The 21,345-nt window shown below is 41.1% G+C and overlaps 1 protein-coding gene across 1 annotated transcript in view; it reads left to right on the forward strand.

Moving 5' to 3' along the window:
• Window positions 1-21,345, forward strand: part of LOC308687851 (multiple PDZ domain protein) — a gene marked incomplete at both ends in the record, with an annotated part of 76,377 nt that overhangs the window by 25,485 nt on the left and 29,547 nt on the right. The window contains 14 exon segments of the mRNA XM_081360679.1: window positions 698-898; window positions 1,068-1,204; window positions 1,333-1,546; window positions 3,430-3,552; window positions 3,674-3,865; window positions 4,519-4,621; window positions 4,718-4,791; window positions 7,129-7,396; window positions 8,269-8,348; window positions 8,545-8,691; window positions 9,104-9,289; window positions 9,937-10,083; window positions 10,317-10,526; window positions 17,696-17,776. Of these exon segments, the coding sequence (XP_081216805.1) occupies window positions 698-898; window positions 1,068-1,204; window positions 1,333-1,546; window positions 3,430-3,552; window positions 3,674-3,865; window positions 4,519-4,621; window positions 4,718-4,791; window positions 7,129-7,396; window positions 8,269-8,348; window positions 8,545-8,691; window positions 9,104-9,289; window positions 9,937-10,083; window positions 10,317-10,526; window positions 17,696-17,776 (2,163 nt within the window).

Raw genomic sequence — 21,345 nt, forward strand, 5'->3', positions numbered from 1 at the left:
CTTTCTTTGTTACATTGCCCCTAAACTGATTAATTTTTTTATTCAAAAATACACTACCCTCACTTTGGGTTCAGTAAGATTTTTTTATAATATAATTTTCTTATGTTTTTGAAAGAAGTCTCTTTATGCTCACCAGAGCTGTATTCATTTGATCAAAAACAATTTTGCCATTACTCCAGTCTTTAGTGTCACAGGATCCCTCCGAATAGCATTTTAATATTCTGAATAAAGAACATTTATTATTATTATCAATGCTGAAACAGTTTTGCTGCTTAATATTTTTAAAGAAACTGATATGATTCTTTGATGAATAGATTTTGTAATGTTATAAAAGTATTTTCTGTCACTTCTGATCAGTCTAATGCAATGTTACACACCCCAAAACTTTTAATGGCATTTTTTTTTATATTTTATCACTTATTTAAATATGTAAATATACTATTTTTATATTTCATGATCATTTTTTTAACTATATTGTGTTCGCTGTCTATCATTGTTTATACTCAATTTTAATTAATACCATTGATAGTGAGGTTAAAGAAGATCAAACTAAAGTGCACAAGGATCAGTAAAGATAAACACCATCTAATCTGATAAATCCTGTCTTAATAGTGTGACTTTTTACATCCCAGTAAGGCCTTGCAAGCTGCTGGTGCAACCCAGCTACCTACATCACTCTAGCTGTGTGTTTGTACAGGCTTCCCCTAGAACGCCGCCTCCTCAGTCTATGAGTGATGATGCAGATGGTGTGAGAACATCCCACCCCTCATGCACTCTGAGATACAGAGATTCTTACCTCTCGGCCCAGCGGCACTATGACCGATGTCGATCCTCCAATCGTATGACTTTTGCCCCTTGCATCACAGAGGACATTTCAGTGCTGCAGTCCATGGCCCAGGTACTGTTCCTCTAAACATCATCCAGGAAACACAAGCCGTTAAAACCCGACTGGGATACGTTATCATGCATACTTTTAATAAATACTATAATTTCAGTCCTACTATCTCCTAAAACCAACAGATTGAATTCATTCTTTCTTATCCCCCATGTATTTATTGCTCTTTCAGGGTCGGTCTCTGCTTAGTTTTGATCTGGAGAAGGGTGAAAGCGCTTTAGGCATCAGCATTATTGGCTTGGAAACTGAAGGCGGTGGAGGTCATGGTATCTTCATACAGAAGATTCAGCCAGACTCTGTAGCTTACAGGTATAAACTGACAAGGATGCAAGTTCAGAATAGCAAAACTTTACTGATTAGAATCGTATTATTCTGGATAGGGGCTTAGGATGATTTGAAACCATTCTTTGCCTCCTTTACCACATATCCTGTCTTAGTGATGGACGTCTCCATGAGGCTGATCAGATTCTAGCGGTGAACGGCAAGCTGATTGAGTCCTCGGTAACACAGGAACAAGCTGTCCAGATTCTTCAGGAAGCTGCTTCCATGGTAACCTTAACTATAGCCAGGGAACCAACCTCATCATTCAGCCCCCCACAGATGAGCCACACTCTTCCCAAAAATCTCTCTGGCCTTGATGGACAATTCAGTGTAAGACTTTTTTTTTTCATCTTTATTATATTTTTGAATTTCCCAGAATGTGTTAAATAGCCTGATTATGAAGCATATTTTGCTTCATATCCTAAACCGTATCTTATACTTATGCCTTATAGCTGCCTCACTTTGACACGCAGCTTAAATCTGTTACTGATCCACAGTTATTTGATTACATTACCACAAATGCATTACATCTAACGTTTTAAATGTTATACATTAGCTTTTTTTATGTGAGGTTGATAGGATTGGTGTTTGCTGTGAAAGCAGAGTCTCATGTTACTGTACTCCACTGAAAGATTTACTGTTAATGGTGGGAGTCAATCAATTAAGATAAAATGGAGCCTTCTCCCATTAGCAATACTATTATAATACACTACTGTTCAAAAGTTTGGAGTTGGTAAGATTTTAAAATATTTTTGAAAGAATTCTCTTTTTACAAAGAATTGTAAAAAATACAGTTTTTTATATTATATTTTTTAATATTACAATATTTTTAAATATTATAAATACACTTTAAATTAACCTTTTCTATTTAAAATATTTTTTTAAATGTAATTTATTTCTGTGATGGCAAAGCTGAATTCAAAGCAGGCATTACTCCGCTCTTCAGTGTCATATGATCCTTCACAAAAGAACAGCATTTGTAACAATGTAGAAGTCTTTACTGTCTCTTTTAATCAATACTGTATAATGCATCCTGATTCTGAATAGAAGTATTCATTTCTTTTTCTTTTTTAAACCATACTCCAAGCTTTTGAATTGGCATTGTGAATGTGTAAATGGTTTCAAAAGTCTGAGATTAAAAATTTTGATTGGCTACTACAGCCAGGTGATATCACAGGCAGAGTATTTAAGGGTGCCTAGAAATAACATCATCAGAAAGGCTCACTGGAATGGGATGCTTATGACCCACGAGGAATCGCTCATCCAAACTGCTTGGGGCAGATTCCACTCTTTCAACTGACCAATCTAACTTCAGCTTTGCCATGGCACTGGTCATTACATCCACTAGCTCCTTGTATACGGAAGTGAGGGAGAAGACAGGTTCACTCAATACATCCGCCTCAACTCCCATCACATCTAGCTTCTCAAAACTAGATTGGGCCAATAGCATGCTCATTGCCGGATTGGAAGAGGCCGCCGAGCGGGCTTCCGGATCTGCCCTGAGAACCTACAAGTGATGCTTGAGATAGGGTTAAACCAGTCTCAAGTTCATCAGCTAGCTCAACCTGTGACCTCTATGATCGCAGTCACCGGGTTGCCTCTGCAGCAGCGGGACCTGATCCATGGGGTGCGGATGCCTGGCTCTTTTTAAAGAGTATTGACCAGGTCCCGCTGCTGCTGAGGCAACCCGGTGCGGAGCAACCAAGACATTTAACGCACAGATCGTGGCCATCATCTTTTTTTCACTTCAAACCACTAACACGGAGATCACATGCACTGACAAACAACACGTTACTGAAGACAAAGAAGCTGATGACGTTCTTTCTAGGCACCTTTATACTCTGCCGGCGATACTGCGAGATCACATGACTGCAGTAGCCAAAATTGGCATGTAACAGGCTTACGAGGAAGGTCCCTTTAGCTCCATGATGCAGTGTTGAGTTCCACTTCGAATGGAAACCGATAATAGACTGTTAATGGCAGGTTCCACTGTGACAACCTACCCGATATAGTGTGACATGCACCGCTAATGGGGAACACAAGGTCAACATCTGTTAAATGAATTTTAGATGTTTTCATTGGCAACAATAGTGGAAATGTTTAATTGTTTTGTTTGTAGCTATAACTAAGGTATTTGGCTATATGGAAAATGACTTCTTATAAAATGGCTATATTATAAAATAAATATATTTTAAATAAATTTGGTTCAGCAGCCTCGACAAATTCATCACATTGAGTTGCAGAATGACGGATCGGGTCTGGGCTTTGGCATTGTTGGAGGGAGGACTACTGGCACCATGGTTAAAACCATCCTACCTGATGGTGTAGCTGGAAGGGTATGAGAGAATTGTCATGGATACACATACACTAGAATTTATGACATTATTTGGATTGTACAAACAGATTCAAATTAAAAGGAGTGTGGCCAAATCTCTCGACGTGTGTTTGTGGACACAGGATGGGAGATTGCGTAGCGGAGATCTTCTTCTCAGAATTGGTGATGTGGACGTGTCCACCATGGGCAGTGAGGAAGTGGCACGTGAGCTCCGTCTGGCTGGTTCCCATGTGAGACTTATCATTGCCAGGGAAACCACTGATGGTGACCTCTCACCTACTATCACCCAGCAACAGGACACTCAGAAGAAACAGGTGCAGAATGCTTCTGATCTTGAGAGAGTGTGTGTGTGTGTGTGTGTGTGTGTGTGTGTGTGTGTGTGTGTGTGTGTGTGTGTGTGTGTGTGTGTGTGTGTGTGTGTGTGTGTGTGTGTGTGTGTGTGTGTGTGTGTGTGTGTGTGTGTGTGTGTGTGTGTGTGTGTGTGTGTGTGTGTGTGTGTGTGTCCTGGTAAACCCTACATTATGGGGATAAAATGTCCCCAGAAAGATGCCAATATCCGAAATCCTTCTCCTTGTGGGGACGTTTTTTTGTCCCCATGAGGCAAATAACTTATGAATCGAACTAAGTGATTTTTTTTTTAGAATTGTGTGTGTGTGTGTGTGTGTGTGTGTGTGTCTATGCATCTATATGTACATTTTGATATTAACAGAAGAGCTCACCCAAAAAAAAAATCTTTCGTAACCTGTTTAATGTTCATTCTTCCTCCCTCACCACATTTATGGTGCTTTTTAGTCTTTTTTTTAAAGCTTGTCAGGTCACTCTGAACTGTCATTGTATGGAAAAGAGCTGTGTAACAATCCTTAATTCTCTTGTGTTTCACAAAAAAAAAACCTGATGTCTTTAAAAATACAAATTAATAAAAAATTGATGATGAGCCAATAATAAATGAAACATTATCCATCTGCAGCATTTAGCAGAGCAAAAGGAAAGAGAATTCAGTGTCAGATTCAATGACAGCAAAAATGGTTTGGCCATCAACATCTCTAAATCTGTGGAAAACCTGTACAAAGGTATGATTTCATACAGTTTTCTTTCAGTAAGATGAGAGATTATTTTCCCATTCAGTCTAAAAACGTGAAACATTAAGTGATCAATGGGTGTTTTAGAGGCCAGTGGTTTTGAAGTAAAGAGCATTCTGAAAGAAAGTGCAGTGAATCAGGATGGAGATCACATCATTGCTGTGAGTTACTAAATTAAATCTTATTTTTCACAGCTTTTAGATATTTTTAATTTCCTTGTCTCTGCATGCAAATTACAGTAGTTCTAATGGTTTTAACCAATGTTTTTACTTTTTTTTTTTCATTTTTACTAATCCTGTTGTTGCTGAATTTGTGTGTGTGTGTGTGTGTGTGTGTGTGTGTGTGTGTGTGTGTGTGTGTGTGTGTGTGTGTGTGTGTGTGTGTGTGTGTGTGTGTGTGTGTGTGTGTGTGTGTGTGTGTGTGAGTACTGTGTGACGGGATGTTTGCATTGTAGTGTTTGCTTTTAGGCTAAATGGTGGCACTAAGATTAATTCCATTGTTGCTTGTTTTGTTTTGTGTTAATATGTCATTAGCCCAAACCTCATGTTCTGTTTGGGGTCTCAGAGACCCTAAGGCCATTTTATTATCTTACTTATAGTAATACTTAAAGTTAGGAGAGGCAATTTGTTTTATAAACACTTTTTGTTATACAGGTTGAAACTCTCTTTACACCCTGATAACAATCAATAATATAAGTGGTCTAAATATTAAAACATGTACATATATCATCTGTGTAAGTCTCAGGACTTATGGTATGGCATCAAACCATCATACCGAGGAAGTATGGAAATACATGTTTTTCCATACCTCCGCGCACCCTGCTCGTACAGACGTCATCATCATGTTCCGTAAGGCTCTGCAGAGTTGTAGACAGACATCCACTGAGTGCCAAAAACAAACAGCTGCTGCCTTTTACAGTTCCTGAACCAAAACAAAGAGCTTATGCTGCATTCATGGCATGTCGTAACCGTAATTACGAGATGGTAACCCGTGACTTTCTACCCGGAGATGTTCATGTCCTCAGACTCTGATTTATGTGTTTCTACAATATGTCAACACTAAATGAATCTGCAGCAGTCAGGTGGTACAACTAAGAGTTTTGTATGTTGTTTACATTCATTATTATTGTAATGTTATGTGCTTTGAGACATGAGGTAATTTAACGTCGTCTCTTGTGACGCTTTGCAGACTCTGCTGTGTGCGTTCATGTGTTTTGAAGGAGTTGTGGCTTTGGAGACGCTCTGAAGGGAGGGTGGGATCTCATGTTTTCTAAGCTAACTTGCTAATGCTAGCCGCTTTAAATTGCCTACCCTACCTTTAACAGTAGGGTGTTAGATTAATACTTCATGACTTTTCTAATGAGAGCTTATTATAAAGAGAATTTGAACTTGCCTCATAACACACTTAAAACATCTTTGATAAAAAATGTTGCATTACTTATGTTTAGGGTTTTGGAGATCTCATATATGAAACTTATATAACAAATAATTCAATGACTTTTCACATGATAAGATACTCTGACTGGTATACTGTAGAAATACACTTATGTCCGTTGTTTATTGTCATTTCATTAGTTGTATTTTTCTACATACATGTGTTTTACCAAAGTCAAATTGACCACAAACAATGTTACTATAATGTATACTAGTCACATTTCTGAAAAATTCATGCCTGCTTTGTGGTAAAACAGAGAAGCATCTAGGCATGGGAAGATCATTCCTGTGGTATCAATATTTTCAATATGTTGTAGCTAGAGTTATTTAGCATGAAAATCAATGCTTTGAAGTGAAAAAATTAATTGTGTCAGCCAATGGTTGTTTAAGATTGGAGCCATTTATCTTAACACACAGAAATGCTGAAAGACATAAGCACAGACATCATCTGGAGCTATTTCACATTAAATAAAGATGAAGCTAAATGTGCAACTAGAATAAAAATGTGATATTATAATGGGTTTTTGGACAGAAAAAAATTACAAGATTGAACAGTTCTGTAATTGTTGTTAATGATAAACTAAAACAGAAGCAGTTTAGACCCCTTAAATGATAAAGGGTGGATGTCAAATATAATGTTAAATGGCTATAATTACCCTTTTTATCCTCAAAAGCTGCTTATATTTTCCATTTAATATCTGCATTATTGGCCTTGTAGTACTTGATATCAGATCGCACTGAAAATAAGGGATATTGCCCATCTCTAAAGGCGTCTTCTGGGTTCTGATTAGGTCAGTGGAACTTAATTGACATGAAAATAGGATGTCAAAGAACATTAGGGATAAGACAACAATAATTTGACAACAATAACTGAATAATAATAACTAATGAGTAACAAATCACAGATTGTGCACTTTTTGGTTTTAAATATGATAAATAAATCTTAACATTCTAGGATTTTTTTTTCATTGAAAGACAAATCTTCAAATATCTGAATATGTGTGTGTGTGTGTGTGTGTGTGTGTGTGTGTGTGTGTGTGTGTGTGTGTGTGTGTGTGTGTTCAGGTGAATGGGCAGTTCTGCAGTAAACAGAAAGCGGAGGAGATTCTGAACATGACTGGCCAACAAGTGGAGATCTCTCTTCTGCGAAAAGGCTCACCATCTGAAACGCAAACAACCCCCACCATGTCCACAATCTCCCAGAGACCCTTAACCCCTCTGGGTCTCGATCCCCCACCACTGCCTCCATGTCTAGTTGAGCCAAAGCCAGTTCTGGCCCTGGGGAAAGTTTTCTATACTGAACGCCGGGACCTCAACTTCAACAGAGAGTGCTGTTAGTGAAACTCTTGTCACTTTGGTTTATTTACACTCATTCACACTGTGTTTGATTCATGGGTTCTGTTCACTCTCTGTGTGAAGTCTCAGTAACTTTGTGGCCCTGATTTGATTCTAATAACAGCTTCTGTTTCTGTTTATTCTTTCTATGACCTCAGTTGAGTCGAGGCAAGCCTGTTATTTTGAGTCCAATATGAAGAATAGAAACCACTGGTCCTCATGTAAGAACTGAACACATTGTGTATTATAGGTTATTTAAATTTTAATGTCTATGGACTAATTGATTAACACTCATTTTGACTCGTACCTCAGGTTTGTTAGTACACTGGTAAAACATATACTATAATATACTGAAATATTTGCTATTTAAGCATTGCTTGCAAAAAAAATCAATTATAATTTTAGCTAGGCGTCTTTAATAGTTTCTACCAAGTAACAGATAAATACTTTTACTTCAAAATACAGTTGTTTAATTGTATGAATTTGACAAAGAAGGCATGACAAGCATTTTGTCCATGTTAAACCTAAAGTTAAACCTTAAAAGATAAACATATATTTATTGTGATATACTAACTGTGCACCATTATATTGTTAGCATTTTTTTTTACTTTGATTTTTTTTTTTATTCCCTGCTGCGTGGTCAATGGTAATCGACAGCATGTCGCAAAAAAAAAAGGAATACTGTCCATAGACATTAAGCTGTAATTAACCCAGAATGTTCCTTAAAGGTTTTTTATTATTATTGGTTTGCATGCATTGCAAAAATTTCAAAATTTCAAATGCATTGTCTTTCCAAATTTGTAGTCTGTTCTCCACAGTCATCTTGTCATTTATTTATTAGCTGTGTGACACTTTGAAACTTTGTTTCAGTTTGTAAATTGTCCGATGAAGAGGAGAAAACACTGAAGGAGAAGTGGCAAAGCAAACTGGGTCCGCAGTACGAAGTGATGGTGCGTCTCATTTGTATTCTCTCCTGTTTAGCTGACAGTTATTTTCCACAGCTAAGATTTGTGAGTGTGTCTCTGCATACATTTGTGTTCATTGTGTGCTTATTTAGTATATGCCTTTTTGTTTTGTTTTCCATCCATCTATCCATCCATCTGTTAATGTGTTACTGTATTTACATTGTATCATGTATGTGTGCAGGTGGCCCAGGTACAGAAATTCATTGAAAGCGGTGGTCTTGGTTTGAGTTTGGAGGCTAAGGAAGGTCACCACTATATCTGCTCTATATTGCCAGAGGGTCCGATGGGACTGACAGGAGTCATACGGCCTGGAGACGAACTGATAGAGGTTCACTTGATATTATGATTAAAAGGGAATGTCCACATAGTTATGTATTATATTTCACATATGTTTACCCATAAAAATACTATAGAATTTATATACCTGAAAAAATAAGCTTATGTATATTTGGTTATACTTCAAAGTCAAACAAGCATTACACACAGATAATACTGTTGTTTATAGATTACGCTGTTGTAATCCCTTATCATAAACCCTGCTAACACATGCATGCATAATAACCAAAAGTGCTCATCTTCCTTTCTGCATTCGGTTTTTATGCATAGCACTTTATTCAATGCTGACTGCACATGAATATCAATCATCACAGCTGCTTAAAAATAGCCCTTCCTGTCAGTAGAAAAGCCCAGAGGATCAGTTCAGCAGAATAAGCGAGTTGGTGTGTTTGTTTTTTCTGTAGGTGAACGGGTTCTCTCTGATTGGTGAGACACACAAGGAAGTTGTGTGCTTGCTGAAGGAACTTCCTGTGAATGTTTGTGTGGTTTGCAGTCGTCTCATCCCACCCACAGTCAGTGAGGAAGACGATGATGATGGTGATGATGTACAACTCACCCTCAAGGAGTTGCTAGCAGAATTTAATGAAAAGGTTTGCTTTGTGTGTTTGTGCATCATGATATTTAAAAGAAAAATGTATATGCTTGTGCAACTTATTACTCTTGTGAAAAAGAGTAAGAGTAAACTCTTAATTGTAAAGTGCGCTTATGGTGTACTTCAAATCTTAAAGGTACTTTTTTTTTTTTTTTTTACTGCTCTTGCAGATCAAAGACCATTTAAGAGAGTACACTTTCATGACAATGTTTCTTAACACACTTAAGTACACTTTTAAAGAGTGAATTAAAGGTTTTGCTTTAAAGTATGTTTTCAATCATGTTCTAAAAATCTTTTGACACTTATTAATAAAGTTCTTTTAAAGTTTTTCTGCTGTGGAACACACAAGGAAAACAAAGTCTGAAAAGATTTACTGGGTATTCTTTTATGAGGAATTACAATGAATAGAGGCTGGAGCTTTGAAACTTCAAAAAGGACCCAAAAAAAGCACCATTAAAGTATCATACTTACTGAAAGTAGAATGCCTTGAACGACCACTCAGAATCAAGTATTCCCAAGAAACATGTAGTATACAAAAAGATAAATTAAATATAAAGTGATACCATTTTCCTTTTTCAAATGAGCAAACATGATTCCACACGTTTCATTGCAAAATAATACTGATTTGTCCACTTTTTCTCACAGGCCGAGCAGAACTCATTTGGGAGAACTCGTGAATGGAAGACAGAGGCTCCTGTGCTATCCCATAAGGCCATGTGGGAGACTGAGATTGAAGTCTATGAGCTGCAGAAAGGCGATTCTGGCCTGGGATTCAGTATACTGGACTACCAGGTATGTGTGTGTGTGTGTGTGTGTGTGTGTGTGTGTGTGTGTGTGTGTGTGTGTGCGTGTTTATATACCAGTACAACAATAACAAGAGAGCAGCAGAGTATGAGCTCCACATCACTTGGTTTGGAGAGTCCCAGTTGGTTTGAAATCCTTCAACAACATGGCAGAAGTGTCTCCAAATTTATTACTATTCTTCTCTTTCACTCTTGCGCTGTCACTTTCTGAAACTCTCTCAGGACCCCATGAACCCAGGGCATACTGTGATAGTGATCCGCTCTCTTGTAGCTGGCGGTTTGGCAGAGAGAGATGGCCGCTTGTTGCCAGGCGACCGGTTGATGTTTGTGAACGGGACTGACTTGAGCCACGCAAGTCTAGCTCAGGCTGTTCATGTCCTGAAAAGAACTGCTTTGGGCACTGTACGCATTGGAGTTACCAAACCCTTACTAGTAAGTATCTCCATTCACAAGCCAGACGGCAACAATCTCAACCTTGGGCAGTGTAGGAGAAACCTAGAATCCAAGATATTGTATGTCATCCAGATCATCATAGAATGTCAGGTAAAGTTTTATTAAGAGAATTCAATCTGACATGTATAATTTGCAGCATGATTGGCATATTCGTCAGTTATCTGTGACTAATGGCTTCTTTGACGCCTTATTAAACGAGTGTAAAGTATGAGTATAAAAGTACATTTTCTTCAATTACAAGCACTTTTCGGTTCAAGGAGTTGAACTTGAGGTTTATTATTTGGTGAATTATGTTTTTTTTTTTTATATATATATATATATATGTATACTAATGATAACAAAAAGTTAAATAGACTTAAAGCATTTAAATATGTATTGTGTGAATTGTTTTTACACAAACTATGTCTGTCCCTCAGTTGTGGAGCCAATTTTGCAATAATAAGTATTAACAATAATAATAGTATTATTATAAGTTTAATAATATATAATAGTTATAAGTTACTGTACTTGTATGTAATGAAAAATCAAGTAAAATACTCTTACTAAAATATTTTTTTATTAAGATTAAAAATGTAAAAGATTAAGTAATTTTTTATATTTTATATTAGACCTCCTGGGAAAACGCCTCGGTTACGACTGTAACCTCGGTTCCCTGAAGAGGGAACGAGCGTTGCGTCGAGAATGACGCTATGGGGAACGCTTTGCGTGATGACGTCTTGAAGCACATGTAAAATCAGTCCAATGGTGTGGCGGAACGTCAGAGGCGGGTGACGTCACGTACCAGGAAGCTATAAAAGCCGGCCCGAAACAGAAAACGAAAGCTTCGTAAAAGTCTGAAGTCGAGCTGACAGGCATGAAGGAGATATGGCAAGGCGACGCAACGCTCGTTCCCTCTTCAGGGAACCGAGGTTACAGTCGTAACCGAGGCGTTCCCTTTCAAGGGAACTCCCGTTGCGTCGAGAATGACGCTATGGGGAACGTCTATACCAACGCCTCCATAGCTACGAATGTCTGTCCTGTGTGTAATCTGGAGAGCAGCACTAGGAAGACAAAACATGAGACCCTGGAGCAGAGTCTAGATCCAGAGAGTAAAACCTGACGAAAGTGTGCGGTGAGGACCAGCCTGCCGCATCACAGACGTCCTGTAAAGAAACTCCTGAAATAAGGGCCTTAGAGGCCGCCATACTCCTCGTCGAGTGCGACCGGACAGCCAAAGGAGAAGGCTGCCCAGCCGCCTCATAAGCAAGTGAGATAGCCTCGACCACCCACTTGCTCATCCTTTGCTTAGACACTGGACCTCCTTTGTTAGGGGACCCAAAGCACACAAATAATTGATCACTTTTTCGCCACAGGGCAGCTCTGTGGACATATGCGTCTAACGCCCGCACAGGGCAAAGCAAATTATTAGCCTCCTGGTCCGCATTTTGAAAGGGAGGAGGACAGAAGGCCTGCAGAACAATAGGTCTGACCACATTAGTGGGGACCTTGGGGATATAGCCCGGTCTTGGATGAAGAAATGCTTTGATCATACCCGGAGCAAACTCCAAGCATGACGGAGCAACCGACAACGCTTGGAGATCCCCTATTCTCTTGAGAGAGGAAATAGCAAGAAGGAAAAGAGCTTTCAGCGTTAAAAACTTCTCAGGAACCTCCTCAATTGGCTCAAAGGGGGCCAGGGACAAGCCTTGTAACGCAAAGGACAAATCCCATGGTGGCACCCTAGAGCGAACTGCAGGCCTCAGCCTCCAAGTGCCACGAAGGAAACGAGATATCAAAGGGTCTTTCCCCACAGACATTCCACCCAAAGGAATGTGGTAAGCACCTATGGCCGCCACATAAACCTTTAAAGTGGACGGGGTTAGACCTGCTGTGAACCGGTCCTGCAGGAACTCCAGCACTGTACCAATTGGGCAGTTAACTGGGTCCAACCGACGGTCACTACACCAAGAAGTGAAGACTCTCCACTTCAGGGCATAAAGTTTCCTCGTGGAGGGAGCTCTGGACTGTAGAATGGTCTCAACAACCTCAGTTGAGAGACCTGACTCTATGAGCTGGGCCCCCTCAGAGGCCAAGCCCACAGGTTCCACAGTTCTGGGCGGGGGTGAAATATTGAGCCCCCTGCCTGGGACAGAAGGTCTCTCCTGACGGGTAACTCCAGAGGATGCCCGTCGAGGAGGGAGACCAGATCGGGAAACCATACTCTGCCCGGCCAACGCGGGGCTATAAGAAGTAGGCAAACCCGGTCCCTGCGAACTCTCTCCAGAACTCCCGGGAGCAGAGCAACTGGGGGAAAGGCGTACAGACGTAGCCTCGGCCACGTCTGAACCATAGCATCCAGTCCCAGAGGAGCTGGATGCGTGAGGGAGAACCAAAGTGGACAGTGAGACGTCTCTCGAGACGCAAACAGATCCACTTGTGCTTGGCCGAACTCCCTCCATATAAGCTCCACCACCTCGGGGTGGAGCCTCCATTCCCCGGGCCTCGGCCCCTGCCTCGACAGAGTGTCTGCTCCTATATTCTGGACCCCGGGGATGTAAGCTGCCCTGAGTGACAGTAACTTCCCCTGGGACCACAAGAGGATATGGCGTGCCAAGTTGGATAACGGGCGCGAGCGCAAACCCCCTTGGTGGTTGATATAGGCGACTACCGACGTGTTGTCCGTATGTACTAGCACATGGTGTCCCCTGAGATCTGTGATAAAGCTCCTCAGAGCCCGGAAGACAGCTAACATCTCTAGGCGATTGATATGCCAGGAACGATGATGGTCTTCCCACAGACCTTGAGCTGAGCGACCTTCCAGGATCGCTCCCCAACCCGTGAGGGAAGCATCCGTCGTTAGCAGTTTGCGACGACAAGGAGCTCCCAACACTGGGCCCTGGGACAGGAACCAAGGTTTCTTCCACATAACCAGGGCACGTAAGCATCGCCGCGTGACCCTGATTGTGCGAAATGGGTTGCCCCTCGGGGAAAACCCCCTGGTCCTGAGCCACCACTGCAGGGGCCTCATGTGTAGCAGTCCAAAAGGTATCACGTTGGAAGCTGCTGCCATGAGACCCAACAGTCTCTGGAACTGTTTGACAGTGAGTAGCTGGCCTAGCTTTACACTTTTCACAGCTGCAAGGATGGACTCTATACGTGGCGGTGACAGGCGCGCCTGCATCGACACTGAATCCCAAACTACGCCTAAAAAAGTGGTCCTCTGGAGTGGAGAAAGCACACTCTTCTTGGCGTTCAGCCGTAACCCCAACTCTTTCATGTGGGCGAGAACAACATCTCGATGTTGAACCGCCAACTGATGCGACTGAGCTAAAATCAACCAATCGTCGATGTAGTTCATGATGCGAATACCCTGGAGGCGCAGCGGCGCCAGAGCTGCATCCATGCATTTGGTAAAAGTGCGGGGTGATAAAGCTAGGCCGAATGGAAGAACACGATATTGGTATGCTTTGCCCCCGAAAGCAAACCTCAGGAACTTCCAATGACACGGACGGATGGAAATATGGAAATATGCGTCCTTGAGGTCTATCGTGACAAACCAGTCCTCGGACCTGATCTGTGGCACGATCTGTCTCAATGTTAACATTTTGAACTTGAGCTGCATGACTGACTCGTTCAGAACTCAAAGATCTAAAATGGGACGCAATCCCCCGTCCTTCTTCGGAACTATGAAATACCGGCTGTAAAACCCGGTTTCCCTGTTGGAGGGAGGTACATATTCTATGGCCCCTTTCTCTAACAGAGTGTTTACTTCCTGTTCCATAACCAGAACCTGCTCGGGGCCCACCACTGTGGGCAGGACCCCCATAAACCGAGGTGGGCGTTGCTTGAATTGTATCTGATACCCTTTTTCTACGGTCTGCAGGACCCAACGAGAAACATTTGGCAGTAGCTTCCACGCTGTCAAAGATTCTACTAGAGGTACCAGCCTCTCGAGACTGGTTTCTGGATTTTGTTGTTGTTGAGCAGTCAATTCGACGCCCTGTAACGGCGCACCGGCAGGGAGCGACCGAACAGACTGCTCTAACACCCTCCTCGGAGGGGGCGGGCATCCCGAGGCCACTACGTTTCCGGGTGGTCCTTGAGATATGTGCTCGCCGGAGACCGCTGCGCCCTGTAACACCTGAGGCGGCAGGGTTGGCAGAACGGTCCCCTGAGGGTACCGAAGAGAGACGGGCACCGTAAAAAGAGGTGTTAACCGCTCTGCTTCGGGGGGGGACTACCCTCATATGTCCTGAGCCCTCGGACATCAGGATTTCTTCCCAGCAGCCTTCTTGGCGGTAATAACGGTCCGCAGATCCGCTCTACCCCTCGAAGACTGCTGGGTTTGAGCGCGCCCTCCGTGTCCCCGAGATTTTTGTGGGGGAGCACGGGAGGACACACTCTGTTTCTGAGTGGCACGATGATCAGCGCTCTTTTTAGAGGAGTGAGGCTGCTCCCGCTCAGCAGCCTCATAGAAAGAACGGCGGGGAAGAAGTTTTTGGAGAGCAGCTGCTTGCTTAGCGGCTTCTTGTGATTTTGCTACCGCAACGTTAACTGCATCGCCAAACAAACCAACAGTGGAGACCGGAGCATCTAAGAGGACATGCTTTTCTTTATCCTTGATATCACTTAGATTGAGCCACAGATGCCTCTCAGTGGCCACCAGGGCTGCCATAGACCGCCCGATAGATTTAGCGGTCTCCTTGGTGGCCCTGAGAGACAGATCTGTGGCTCTGCGTAGTTCGGCCACCGTGTCAGGACCAATCCCCCCGCCCTCCTCTAAATCCCCCAATAATTCAGCCTGATATGCTTGCATGATTGACATCGTATGCAGACACGCTGCGGCTTGACCAGCGGCTGCATATGATTTATGAACCAGGGAAGATGTTACTTTAACTGGCTTAGAGGGGAGTGTAGGAGCCTTCAGGGAAGATGCCGTTGCTGGAGAGAGATAGCCCGCAAGCGTCTCTTCCACCTTCGGCATCTCCCCATAACCATACTCTTTATATTTATATATTGAGGAGTAGTGTGATGTTTGTGGTGTATAAACTCTGTAAGACACTGGTTTCCCCCACGATCTCGACACCTCGGTGTGGAGATCAGGGAAAAACGGCAGGCTCCTGCGCTGGGGCTGCGCACGAGATGGCAGGAAGCGTTCGTCGAGCTTACTTTTCGAACGAACGTCCTGCCTATCCTCTGGCCACTCAATTGAAAGTCTGTCAACAGCTCTAGTAATAACATCAAGCAATTCTTCAAACGCATGAGACTGAGGTGGCGAATCCTCAGACTCAGCATCAATACTCACAACATCCAACTCCTCAGAGCTGGAAAGTTGCAGTACTGGTGCCTCCATCGGGGGGGAAGAAACCGCCGCGCGTGCTTCCACACCCTGATGAGAGGCACTGGATCTGTCAGTAAGAGGCTGAGATAAGGCAGAGCCCGTCTCAACATCCACTGACAGATCCATTTGCGAACCCCAGGTCTGAGATCGCCGCCGAGCCTCAGCCGCGGCGGGACCCGAGCCCTGGGGAACGTGGTCGGGATTGAACCGAGCCAAACGGGATCGGAGCGTCCGCAATGGAAGCGCACAGCAATGCACACAGTCACCACCCTTGAGTGCTGACTGGGCATGCTCCTCTCCCAAACAAACAACACAAAGAGTGTGTGTGTCACCTCCCGTTAAATAACGCGGGCAGGGATGGACACACACTCTAAACTGCTGCTTGCTCGCCATACTGAATAATATATATATAGATATATAGACAGACAGACAACACCAAATAAACGGACAGATTCAACACAGAGCGCAACTGAAGACTCAGAAAGCTTTCGTTTTCTGTTTCGGGCCGGCTTTTATAGCTTCCTGGTACGTGACGTCACCCGCCTCTGACGTTCCGCCACACCATTGGACTGATTTTACATGTGCTTCAAGACGTCATCACGCAAAGCGTTCCCCATAGCGTCATTCTCGACGCAACGGGAGTTCCCTTGAAAGGGAACTAGGTTGCTGCTGGGAGAGGTGTAAGTGAGGGCAGTAGGGGGTGCTCACCCTGTGGTCTGTGTGGGTCCTAATGCCCCAGTAAAGTGGCAGGGACACTATACTGTCAAAGAGCAGCGTCCTTCGGATGAGACGTTAAACCGAGGTCTTGACTCTCTGTGGTCATTAAAAATCCCAGGATGTCCTTCGGAAAAAGAGTAGGGGTTTAACCCCGGCATCCTGGCCAAATTTGCCCATTGGCCTCTGTCCATCATGGCCTCCTAATCATCCCCATATTGACTGATTGGCTCTATCACTCTGTCTCCTTTCCACCAGTAAGCTGGTGTGTGGTGGGCGTTCTGGAGAAATGTGGCTGCCGTCACATCTAGGTGGATGCTGCACATTGGTGGTGGTTGAGAAGATTCCCCCCTTCCATATGTAAAAGCGCTTTGAGTACCTAGAAAAGCGCCAAATAAATGTAACACATTATTATTTATTATTATTATAAAATGCTAGCTATGAAATTCGCAAGATAAAGTATTCAGCCCTTTTATTCTTATGTAATTTTCATCATCATCTCTTTCACCATAGCATGAATGGTAATTTGTGATTTGGTGGACATGACTTCAGGAAGTGACTTCATTCACCATTCATGTACTATTGGACATTGATAGGAGACAATTAACGTTGTGTTTAATTTCTTAAAGATCCAAAGTTCCCACAGAAGCACTCTATGTATGTACTGAACATTTTCTCATTTGTTTTAGAATGATATCACAGAGTTGCCTGTGTCATCTTGTATATATTCCAAGTCAGGTTACTGTTTTTGATCTGAGCTCTGGTATTATTAGTTTAGATCTACTTTAGTCTGATGGTGGTCTTTGTTTTTAGTCTCTCTTTTGTGAACCGGGTCTCAGTCACTGTGGCTCATGAGTCTCTGATTACTGGAATCTTTCAATAATTAATGTCTCTTGAATTCTAACACCAGTCTCCTAAAACAAGAGGTGCATTTGTGTTTATGTGTCCCGTGGCTCCGCAATCGGGTTTAGCTAGTCCTGGGGAAACGTCTTTTCTGTCTGTTTCTTATTGGAGTTAAGAGTCTGCAGAGTGCATATGTGATTGTATCCAGGCAGAGAGTTGAGTGGAACAAGAGTTTTGAGTGGGAGATTTAATATGGCATTGTCATTGACAGGAAAATGACACCCAGGACACAGGAGCAGATGTAACAGGCAACTGCCACTCAGAACATAACAACCAGCACAGCAATTTGCAGGTGGGCTACATATTTGCTTTACCTGTTATAATACTAAAGTGATCTGTTTCGTAACAGTTCGTTCTGTGGTGGCGTAACATCTGACCACCAGCTTCTTTTCACAATGACTCTTAACATTTGTTTTTCAAGCTTCAACATGGTATATTTGTTGGATGTTTAAAGCAAAGTCTAAAGTTTAGATTTCCCACTTCAAAATGATAAACTATTGTGGTGTCCTACAGCCGTCGATTTTGTAAACATTGGTTGTTTTTAATTATTTGCACTTAAGCAGTTAGTAGGCCAAAGAGAAAGTTGTTTTTTTTCCACTGACCTAATTTAGTGTGGTCATTCTAGCTGCCAGGGTTTAACTGGGGAGGATATTTGTTGACGGGATATGTGTGACATCATCTCTTATTCACATGATGGTTTTGGTTTACTCAAGAATGCAAGTGTGCACTTGCCGTCTGATTGGCTTGTTGAGAGTACATCTGAACATTTTGACTGAAACCTTTTTGCTACTTCTGGGCCAGCCGTAACATAAATGATTGTGCACTCACTCACAAAGATAATATTCAAACAAATATAAATTTATTAACAAAAATATAGTGAAAACCAGAAACAAAGGGATTCAATTCAGGAGTGGACAAGGCCAAAATAACAAAAATAACTAGTTTTAGTACCTTCTAAATTCCCTAAAAGAAAGAAAACACATCAAATGTAAAATACAACACAACTTCCCTTACTCTCTTAAAGGGGTGGTTGATTATGATTTCACTTTTTTAACTTTAGTTAGTGTGTAATGTTGCTGTTTGAGCATAAACAACATCTGCAAAGTTACAACGCTCAAAGTTCAAAGCAATGGAAGATATTTGCTTTTAAACAAATAATTTTTTAAGGACAACAACAAATGGTTGGTAGGGACTACATGACATTCCTCCCGGGTTAGTGACATCACCAACCCTAAAATTCTAAACCCTTATAGATTATCATGACCGAATATGCTAATCAATGACTAGAAGATAACTACACATAAGCTACCTAAATTCATCAACTAACCATTCAGAAATGTCCTGTTGCATTCTACATGTTGTCACTTCTTCTTGAGTCTCTCTATCATTGTCTGACTCCGGTTTGAACATAAAAGACTAAAAGTTTTTGAAATTTTCAGTGCATGACTGTGTGAGGTAAAAAGACACAAGCTGTTGAAGCTCCGCCCTCTTTGCCTGGAGCAGCAGCTCATTTGCATATAAAGGGACACACGCAAAAATGGTGCGTTTTTGCTCACCCTCAAAAAGTGTAAATTTTAACATGCTATATAAAAATATCTGTGGGGTATGTTGAACTAAAACTTCACATACACACTATGAGGACATCAGAGACTTATTTTACATCTTGTGAAAAGGGCATTATGCCACCCCTTCAACCCAAAACATAAAACAAACAATATATGCAAAAGAAATGGCATCACACTCCCTACTTCCCTTAAACTGAGTATTTACAAATAATATTTACACAATATGAATGAAAGTAAAAGTAATTCAAAACAGCAAACTACGAATTATAAATCGAATGAACAAAAGAAAGTTTTACAAAGTGCACACAATCACAGAGAAAACCAAGATGACACGCATTCGAACTTCATAGAGTGTTTTGGGAGGTCTTTTTCACCGGAACCAAGACCAGACCAATCAGGATCTCTGCTGGCTTGAGTGCAGGCCACACCTTCTCCTGCAACAGGCACACTCAGAAACACAACAAACACACACTTCTAAAAGACATAAGACATAACAGCCCCACTCTGAAAATAAAAACCATAGGTTTTTAAAAATGGACATGTGAAAGAGTGGCGGCGATCACATTTTCAACTCCTTTTTTAAGCTGGATATTCAAATTAAAACCTTGAAAAATCTGTTCACCAAATTATCACATTTAACAGGGGCTCACATGCTGTCACAAATTGCAACAACATTTTAACATTTCGTGTACGAACATTAGAATTATGCTTAGTGGGTGAGTACACTTGGGTACACAGTGAGCACAAATTCATCAGAGAAAACAGCTGCCTCTGTAAAATAGACACTTTCTGTTCATTCAAATAAACTATAATTTTCTCTGGCAAACAATTTTTGAATTCTTCCAGAAAAATTAACTCCTTGAGTTGTTCAAGAGTTGTGACTTTATTCACAGTTCACCACTTTTCAAACAAAGTTGCCTTATCACTAGCGAACTCAAACGTTTGCCCTGGGGATTTTACGATTCCTACATTTTTGATGGTACTCGTAGGAGTGCAACACAGCATTCTTCATCGCATCATAATCTAAACTCTGCTCAAGAGCCAACAAACTTCTTGAGTTTACACAGTTACAGCAGCAGCCAAATATTTTGCAGCCATTGAAGCGTGGTGGCGATGCGTTCAAATATGTATCTACTTCACTTTCGCGAAAGAGTGGAAATAACTAGTTAATACATTTATATTTGTTTGAACATTATCCCGGATGAGCCCCCAATTTATGTTACTTCTAAAAGACATGAGACGTAAAAGTATCATCTGTTTTGCAGTATTTTTATTATAAAATCATTTTCTTCTCATAATCTTTTTTTTTATAATTTAGCTTCCTTTTTCTTACACATTGGTGAGAAACTCTGCTGGTTATTCTACTTGTGTGTCACCACATACACTGTAAAAAAAAAAATCATGATTTGTTATCACAACTTTTAATCTTTTGTCAAAACAACTTAGATAATTAATGTGGTTCAGATAACATAATATTTTGAGTTTATATTTATTAAACCAATCTCTTTTTTGTATTAACTAATTTTTTTAATTTCAATGAACTCTATGAATTTTAAGGCAACCACACTCAAAAAAATTATATGTTAACTTTTTTATGTCAACAGGTTCCACGTAACTGGGTTACGTTGGATTTATGTAACTTTAATTATTTCAATAAACTTAAGTTGATTACACAAGTTTAATCCAATGCCGTTTAGTTGAATAAGGTTAACAGTCTTAAGTTCAATTATCCTAAAATTAATATTTTTACATTCAACTAAAACAAATAATCCAGTTTCATTCTGAGTTTATTCAATGAATACATTCACTTTTTCTTTTTTACACAATTTTGTTTACATTTTTACAAACATTTTCAATGTGAACATGTACAAAATATTTACTCTGTAAAGATTGCCTTCACTTTTCAAGAAAAAATAATTGTTAATTAAAAAATAAATAATTAAAAATAAAAGCATGTTGCCTTTAAGTGAATGAATTTATCAAATACTTATAAATGTGTTCTGCAAAAAATAATTTATTTAAATAATTTACCATGCACTCCTTCACAAGGTTTAAGGGGCCCTCGTCCAGGGGTGCGTTTCCCAAAAGCATCGTTAGCCAACTATGTTCGCAAGTTCCGTCGTTATCAGCATAGTTTAACGAGTCAGTGTTTGCCAAAACCATCATTCTAACGAACATTCGCAAACAGCATCGCAAAGTTGTGTAGTTGGAACGACAGCTCTCGACCTGTGGTTAGAAGAAGAGTTTCTAGTTTGCATGACATGTGGACTTAATAAATCCTTATCTTGAGCTAAAC

The sequence above is a fragment of the Scardinius erythrophthalmus genome, assembly GCF_964197995.2.
Source record: "Scardinius erythrophthalmus genome assembly, chromosome: 3".
NCBI classification, from domain to species: Eukaryota; Metazoa; Chordata; class Actinopteri; order Cypriniformes; family Leuciscidae; genus Scardinius; species Scardinius erythrophthalmus.